The 9,374-nt window shown below is 35.3% G+C and overlaps 1 protein-coding gene across 3 annotated transcripts in view; it reads right to left on the minus strand.

Moving 5' to 3' along the window:
• LOC102168522 (UDP-glucuronosyltransferase 2A1) overlaps window positions 1–6,075 on the minus strand; it is a 56,509-nt gene extending 50,434 nt beyond the window's left edge. Inside the window, exons 1-2 of one of the 3 annotated variants that reach the window (XM_018049532.1) lie at window positions 6,020–6,075; window positions 877–1,648 (exon numbers count right to left, since the gene is read on the minus strand). In XM_018049532.1, the coding sequence (XP_017905021.1) occupies window positions 877–1,594 (718 nt within the window). In that variant the 5' untranslated portion in view covers window positions 1,595–1,648; window positions 6,020–6,075. Of the gene's footprint in view, window positions 1–876; window positions 1,698–6,019 lie in introns of those variants that run through there. The other 2 variants (XM_018049533.1, XM_018049529.1) reach the window with 2 other exon arrangements.

Consider the following 9,374-nt stretch of genomic DNA (forward strand, 5'->3'; position numbering starts at 1 on the left):
TTACACTTTGACCTTCATGAATACTGAATACTGAACCATCAATAATATCTAGCACACATAGGCTGTTTTAAGACTCCACAATATTGGGCACATTGCTTCCTTCCTTACATTTCGTTTTCAGGAAAATTCCTGAAATTTCCTTCTGAGATGGAACACCTCAATTCTGAAGTTTTAAAAATACCACTCTCTTGACACACACCACCTGTCTCCTTTATATTTTTGCCATAAGACATTAGAGAATCTGAAGAAACTTCTTTGGCCAATCTAATACTATCTCTGTCCTTTATACATATTTCCATTATTCACATCATTTATACTGTAAATATTTATTTTTATGTCTGGTTTCTCTGCTTGACTGTGAAATCCTTGAAGCCAGGAACTTGACCTCAGTCCTTGTTATAACCTCTCTATCTAGAGGGTGTCTAGTACACAGTAGGAAGTCTATGTGCAACAATCAAACATTTTCATAAACATATAATGTTTTTAAACACACACACACACAAATGTTTATACTGGTAATGGGCCTGTAGAAAGCTTAATTTATTCCAGTTTTTCCACATCCCACTAGAGTTTCTAGGCAATTTCTGTTTTCAACACAATATCTAAATGAGAATTTAGTCCTATTTTTAAACTTTGGTATTTGTCACAAAATGTTATCCATAAAAGAACTTATTTGGTATCTTCAAGTCCATAAAATTAGAAAACAGCACCTTGTAGTTCCAAAGCATAGTGTCTTTTGTCTTCATTTTTGATAGCAAATGATAGTAATAGATAGTAATCAATATGTAGGGTTGAAGAAGAATAGCCATAGGGAAACAGAGAAGAAGCGATATAAAGCTCTGTTTGTTAAAACTTAATAATAAAAATGTAACATACCCAAAGCTTTACTATAGTAGGCATCCCACGATTTCCACAGAGTATTAAACATGTAGTCCTGTAGATGGTAGGAAATGAAATTTCTTATTCTGTCAGTGAAAGACATCTGGTCGGTGAGTTCTGATAAAATAGCAGGAACATAGGAAGGAGGGTACGGTACCTTCCCGCAGTGTTTTTCCACTGTTGAGGCTGGAGAAAACCTCAAGGAGTAGATAAATGGTAGTCCCAATTTTAAAGCTATTATATCACCACAGGGAAAGACTGGATCTGATACCAAGACCTCAAATTTGCTTTTCTTCAGCTTTTCCATTAGCTTTTCGTTTTTGAGAACACCGTCACAGATTTCTCTGGCCACCATGTGGAAGTCCTTGATGACTTTGGCCATCTCTTGGTAGAATCTCCAAATGGTTACAGGAGATGGTCTGTGTTCCATCCAGGTCAAAACAAAGTCCTTGATCACTCCTTCTATTCTTTCTTTGCCAAAGGGCACCTCATATATTTCAGATATCAGAGATGGGTTAGTGGTCGGTGTGATGAAAAGTGCACCAGAAGCAACTAGGACAGTCACATTATGCCCTTTTTTAATCAGCTCATCTATAATTATCTTAACATTTAGCCAATGACTACCTTCCATTGGCCAAATCAGAACATTCCCACCAAAAGTGGTTCCTAGGAGACTTATCTGAAGAGACAACAGTAGACTGATCTTGTTCAACATGATGTTGCTTGATGTAGAAGATGCGATGAAGTGTGACACAAAGGAATTTCTCTGCTTTTTAAACAAAAAGGAAAGACAAATTATGTCTCATTTTTTATTCAAAACTTCTCTGTAAAAATGACATTAGTTGTGGTAGCTCTATAATCATAATTTTATGACAATTACAGATTAATTGTGTCATTTCTCAGCCTGGTGCTTTCGCTTTGGTTATGAATCTTGCTTTCTTATGCTTTTCTTGAACTTGATCCTTCAACCCTTCCTTTGCATCTTATAATTGTTAAATTATTATTATTAGGCTTCTTAAAGCTACTGTATATTTCAATTCTCCACTCAGACCTAGGTACCAAAACTCCAGATAGAGCCAGAACTTACTTAAAAATGTAGAGTTGCTAATGCTATAGATTTGCTAATATTTAATATATATTTTATCATGTCACTAGCAACAATTAAGCTTGTTAAGAAGTTTTTAATTACTAATAGATAATGTTAGTCACTCAGTCGTGTCTAGCTCTTTGCAATCCAATGGACTATAGTCTTCCAGGCTTGTCCATGGAATTCTCCAGGCAAGAATACTTCAGTGGGTTGCCGTTCTCTTCTCCAGGGGTTCCTCCTGACACAGGGATCAAACTTAGGTCTCCTGCATGGTAGGCAGATTCTTTACCATTTGAGTCAGGAGGAAAGCCCCATTAATAGATAAAACTATTGCAAGGAATACTTACAAAATGGAAAGTACAAACAAATATAAGTGACTGTAATGTTAATTGGTACTTTAATAATATGTTTAGGAAAACATTTTATGTTAATGAATCATTGACAAAAAATTACTAAATAAACAACTTACAAGTAATATATACAAACATGCTGACAGTATATTAATAAAATGTGCAATATAAATTTGTGTAACTCACACAGAATAAGGCAGAATCAAGTCATCCCAGTAAAATGATCTCTATGAAAACTGTGCGTATGTATATGTTTATGAATAAGTAGAGGTGACTCATTTTGTTTTAATAAATCTATCAAAATTTAAAATCCTATATTTTTTAGTGATGTCACTTCTGAGCTCCACATCACCAGATAATCTGTAGTGAAACAGCAACTGCTTCATTAAAACAGTTGCTACATTTTACAAAATGTTATTCAAAGCTTAGGAGAAGGCAATGGCACCCCACTCCAGTACTCTTGCCTGGAAAATCCCATGGACAGAGGAGCCTAGTAGGCTGCAGTCCATGGGGTCGCTAAGAGTCGGACATGACTGAGCAACTTCACTTTCACTTTTTACTTTCATGCATTGGAGAAGGAAATGGCAACCCACTCCAGTGTTCTTGCCTGGAGAATCCCAGGGATGAGGGAGCCTGGTGGGCTGCCGTCTATGGGGTCACACAGAGTCGGACACGACTGAAGCGACTTAGCGGCAGCAGCAGCAGCAGCAGCATTCAAAGCTTAGCAGAGTAATAAGACAGTTCATGGGATGAATTTCAGTTCAAGATTCTGTGCAGTAGGATTTTATGGTATGAACAAAATATCTGGCTGCTGGAATCCTCCTGGTCCATGGACACTTGCCTGGAGACTCTAAAATAGTTGATCCATTAGGATGAACAACTGGTCACAATGTGCTGCTATTTTGTTCATTTGATTCACTAGCAGGGAATCAGATCCAGTTTTAGACAACTAAAATATTGTCTTTATTCAGGTTATATGTGTTCATTAGGTACCTACTAGGCATAGAACTCCCTAATAGGCAAAAGATGAGCTGAAAAGATACAGTCTTACATTCATCTTACAGTCTCTCAGAGGAACATGAAAAAATTGTGAACATAAATGTAACAAAAAGCAGCATAGCATCTTAAAGTTGTGCGTGTATGCTGTCACCTCAGTCTTGTCTGACTCTATGTTACTTTATAGACTGTAGCCCACCAGGCTCCTCTGGCCACGGATTCTCCAGGCAAGAATACTGGAGTGGGGTGCCATGCCCTCCTCCAGGGGATCTTCCTGACCCAGGGATTGAATCCACATCTCTTATGTCTCCTCCATTGGCAGGCAGATTCTTTACCACTACTGCCACCTTGGAAGCCCATATTAAAGTCCACATGATATATTTAAAAAATTCAATTTTAGAATCAGTTAGGCCGAAAACAGGGTTTCCCATGTGGTGCTAGTGGTAAAGAAGCCACTGCCAATGCAGGGGATGCGAGAGACTTGGGTTTGATCCCTGGGTCGGGGAGATTACCCAGAGGAGGAAATGGAGACCCATTTCAGTATGCCTGCCTGGGAAACTTCCATGGACAGAGAAGCCTGGCAGACTGCAGTCCACCGGGTCCCGAAGAATGAGACACCACTGAGCACACACCACACACCACACACACACACACACACACACACACACAGGCCAGAAAATCTCAGCATAACAGTATTTAGCATTTATGAGACTTAGATTTTTTATCTAGAAAATGAAAATTAAAAACAACTTAAGATGCTTTTTTTGTGTTGTAAAATCATCCAATAAAATAGATAATAAAATATTTTTAATATATAATAAATGAACACCTATACAATAGATACTATAAATAATGCAATTATAAATACAATGTATAAAATAAATACATATTTAAATAAATAAAATGATGCTGACTAAGCAGCAAGCGTAGTGCCTGGAGAGAAAGACATGTTTAAAATCTATTAGCTTTCTCTTTGAATTCCTTTTCTTCATTAGGGAAAATGCTGAGTATCTTCAGATGAAACAATGCAGGTCATCAAATAAATATTTCAGAGCTATACAGAGTAGAGACTGTTTTCAGATGGGGTGATACAGATAGGAAAGTCTTACGAAAGATGAAATATATGACTCTCATCTTGGAGTTAGAAGTATCTGGACATTAGTGATGAGTAATGTATACAAAAGAAACTGCTCATGTTATAAACTTTCTGGCTTTAAATAATGTGACAAGTATTAAGAAATTTGTCAAACTATTGAGGTTAAATTTTAGATTTGTTTCTGTTCTTGAGCTAATACAAAATAAGTGAAGAAATTATATTGATCATAGAAATTTAAAGAGGTTGTAAAAATATATTTGTTTCCCAGTGTGAGGATCTGAAAATATGATTTTAATTATTCTGACCTTAAAAGCATTGAAAAGCTAATACACTCTTTCCAGAAAATTTTTGAGCGAATACAACTAAAATATGATTAATATATTTGTCAAATCAATTGAATTCAAAGAAACAGCTAACAAATGTAAACAAAGGTTAGTATATACAAGTATTTTTATCATGTTGCTTTTTAGTCGCCCAGTAGTGTCCAACTTTTTGCTACTACACACACTGCAGCATGCTTTTCCCTCACCAACTCCCAGAGTTTGCCCAAGTTCATGTTCATTGCATCAGCGATGCCATCCAGCCGTCTCATCCTATGATGCAACCATAAATGATGATAATAAATCTGTGATTTACCTATTTTCATAAAGGAAGTAAGCATGGTATATACAATACCAAAATTGCTTATTTTTTACCCAACAGGATTTTCTTAAAGAAACTTTAAATTTTCTTTTTTTAATAAATAAATTTGACTTTGCATACTTATTTGAGGTTTGTGTAGGGTTTCCTCATGCCTCAAATGGTAAAGAATTTGCCTGCAAATCTGTAGATCTGGGTTTGATTTCTGGGTCGGGAAGATCGACTAACCACTCCAGTATTCTTGACTGGAGAATCCCATGGACAGAGGAGCCTGGAGGGCCACAGTCCATGGGGTCACAAAGAGTCAGACACAACTGAGTACTAACTACTTTTACCTCATTTGAGATTTATTTGAGATATGTGTATATTTTCTGATATAAAAAATTCACTGCACAATATTAAAAAAATAAAATACCCACCAAGGATGACATCTTAATCTTTATTCATGTTTTACCTTAAAGAACAAAGTAGCCACTTGTGAGAATCACCTTTGCTTTCAACGTCCATTAATATAAATCTTATTTGTTCCTTTTGTGTTGGCTAATGGGGAAGAAATAAACTTTCCACTTGGATTGAAGATCTAAAAAGGCACTTGAACTCACATTTTGATAAAACTTACACATTGTTGCTCTATCGCACAATTCCCCCAATATCTACAAAGTTATTGTGAAGTGTAACACTGAAGTCAAGGTGGAGAAGAACTCTCAAGTTATTTCAAAAAAACCTAAAAAAATTTTTAAGGGAAGTAATAAAACAAACCAGAAGTTAACTATCAACCTTCTAATGACTGATACTTTTTTAGAAGAAAATACAAAGGCCATGTATACATTATGCATTGCTTGCTGCTGATACTGCTAAGTCACTTCAGTCGTGTCCAACTCTGTGCGACCCCATAGATGGCAGCCCACCAGGCTCCCCCTTCCCTGGGGAGCCATCTGTACCGCTTATTGTAAAATTTAAAATTTTTCTTACCTGAAGTTTCCAACCAGAACGTTAAAACCACTCATTTGATTAGGAAGAAGTTGAATAGATAAATGCTAGTTGGGCAACCACAAATATGAGAACTATGATCTTAAGTGGAGAAAAGATTATACAGATCATTTTACTCTTTGCATTCCCCACCCATTATATTATAAAGCAGATTCAGCTCAGTTCAGTTCAGTTCAGTCGCTCAGTCATGTTCAACTCTTTGCGACCCCATGAATTGCAGCACACCAGGCCTCCCTGTCTATCACCAAAGCAGATTAGCCTTTTGTTAAATGTGTATTCTTTCCTTGGTTCCCTGGGAACTATTTGTTTTGTTTTTTCATTTCTTTGTACTCATCGACCCCTATATTGCCCCTCTCCGCCTTTTCTCTTGCTGCTGGTAACCACTAACTTGTGTTCTATATCTGTGAGTCTGCTGCTTTTTGGTTTCATTCACAAGTTTGTTGTATTTTTTAGATTCCACATATAAAGGATATCATACAGTATTTGTCTTTCTCTGTCTGACTTATGTCACTTGACATAATGCCCTCCAACTTCATGTATGTTGCTGCAAATTGCAAAACTTCATTTTTTGTGCATGTGTGCTAAGTCATTTCAGTCCTGTCTGACGCTTTATGACCCCATGATGTGTATCCTGCCAGGCTCCTCTGTCAATAGGATTCTCCAAGCATGAATCCTGGAGTGAGTTGCTATTTTCTTCTCCATTTTGTATGCCCAAACACTATTCCATTGTCTGTATAGGTCACATCTTCTTTATTCATTCATCTGAGTTAGACACTTAGGTAGATTTCATATCTTGGCAGTTTTAAATAACGCTGCTATGAACTTTGGAGTGTGCATATCGTTTGAAATCAGAGTTTTTAGTTTTGGGGGGACATATGCCTAGGAATAGAATTGCTGGTTTATATGGTAATTTTATTTTTAGTATTTTGAGAAGCCTCCATATTACTTTCTCTAGTTGCTGTATCAATTTACATTCCCACCAGCAGTGTACAAGGGTTTCCTTTCACCTCCTTCCTTGTCAACATTTGTTATTTGTGTTCTTTTTGGTGATAGCCTTCTTTCAGGTGTAAGGTAATTAATATCTCATTGTGATTTGGATTTGCATTTCTTTAAAATTAATGACGAGTATATTTTCATGCGCCTGTTGGCCATCTGCATTTCCACTTTGGAAATATGTCTATTCAGTTCTTCTTCCCATTTTTTAATCAAGTTACAACCAGTCTTTTTTATAAAATATACTTTTATTAGATTTGGTGCAAATAATTTAACGTTTATTGAGCATTTCCAATATGCCATGTGTCATTCTAAGTACTTTACATACCTTAACTCATTTAATTCTTACAATCTTTTGATGAAGGTAATGTTATTATCTGTTTTCAAATAAAAATTCCAAGGCATAGGAAAGTGTGTTATTTGCTCACTATCATTCAGAGATGTAATAACAAAGCCGGGATTTGAATGTAGATCATCTGACTACAGAAACTGACTAAGTGCTTAATCGTAATGTGATAAAAGGGTAATTTTCAAAAAAAAGAAACAAAAATATTTGTCTTTTTTATGCCCTGTGAATTTTGAGTGCAACAATAAATATTGTTTTTATTGCGAGAATGAGATGACATTTACCTGTTGTTGATAAATAATGGAAATGTGAATTGTTAATAAAAATATCTTAATTAACATATTAGCAATATATTCTAAAAACACTGAAAAAATACATTGCAGTTAAGTCAGGTTTGTAGCTGAAAAGATTCACTGAAAGGAAACACATTAATATTATGTATCTAGTACTAGAGCTAAGGAGAAATTTATATAATTGTCTCTCTACAAAAAAAAGCACTTGATGAAATGTGAAACTCAATTCTGACTTACGAACAATATGTTTAGTAAAAGAGAAATTAATTAATATTTTTTAACATGACTCAGAAGCCAGCAGCTTAATTTATGAGGAAATTTTGTATGTATATACTATATTATCTTTATCCATTCATCTGTTGATAAACACTTGGGTTGCTTCCATATTTTGACTGTTCTGAATACTCTTGCAATAAACATGGGAGTACAAATGTCTCTTTGATATTCTAATTTTAATTCTTTGGGATGAATACCTAGGAGTGATGTTGCTGAATCACAAGATTGCTGTTTTTAATTTTTGAGGACTCTCCATATTATTTTCCATAGCTGCTGCAACATTTTGCACTAACATCAATGGGTGTACAAGAGATCCCTTTTCTCCACAGCTTTGTCAACACTCATTATCATTTGTTGTTGTTATCTTGTAAATTTTTTTTATTGTAGCCATTATAACAGGTGTGAGGTGATACCTCATTTTAGTTTTGACTTGCATTTTACATCTTCTTCAAATCCTGAGTCTCCTTTCCTTTCCATTTTCAGACTCTGACTCTGAGAACATAAGCACTAAATATTGAATAAAAAGAGATTGTTGCCCATTTAATAGAATTAATTAATATTGCCTGAGATTTGGAGAGTGGAATAATAAAAAATAGTCAATGGAAAATTGAAATCATGGATCTAAAATGCAAAGTATAAAAAAGATTAAAACTCAGCAGACAAAATTCTTTCTTTAATTCACTGTTTTCATATAATGAACCACCTGTTTTGCTTTTCTATTGCCTTCAGATAGCACCCGTAAATGTAAGCATATATATCTGCCAGCATAATATATTTAATTTCCTCCCTTTTGTGACATTAAAAACATGTTTCCTCAGCTATATATCCTATTTAAAAAAACACCCTTGTTTTGTCCTATATTATATAACTCTAAGAAATGACAGCCCTGGAGAAAGAGTGAAGCAGTGTATTGGAAAACATGATATTAAATAAGCAATAGATGTCTTACTGTTGTATAGTCACTAAGTAGTGTCTGACACTTCTGTGACCCCGTGGATTGTAGCCCACTAGGCTCCTCTGTCTACGAGGTTTCCCAGGACAATACCGGAATGGGTTGCCATTTCCTTCTCCAGGGAATCAACTTAATAGCAAGTGTCTAATGTATCAAATTCAAAATTTATATCTAAGAGAACAAAACCCCCAAATATTTAAGAGTACAAAAATCTCAGCACTCACCAAGGTAAACTCACAATAAAAAGTTAAGAGACATTAAAAAAACTACAAATATCTGACTTTTAACAAGATACATATCTCATTCATAGAGTCACAGTAATGACACGGAGAATAAAATTAGTTGACAAGGACTTAGAAAGCTATTACAAATAGCATGTCATCAAACGATAGAAGAAAGCATAAGTACATGAGAGAAATAGAAAGAGATCCATATCAAACTTCCAGATGTGAAGACTATCATTTAACAGTAACTATA

The sequence above is a fragment of the Capra hircus genome, chromosome 6 (genome assembly GCF_001704415.2).
Source record: "Capra hircus breed San Clemente chromosome 6, ASM170441v1, whole genome shotgun sequence".
In the NCBI taxonomy this organism is placed as follows: Eukaryota; Metazoa; Chordata; class Mammalia; order Artiodactyla; family Bovidae; genus Capra; species Capra hircus.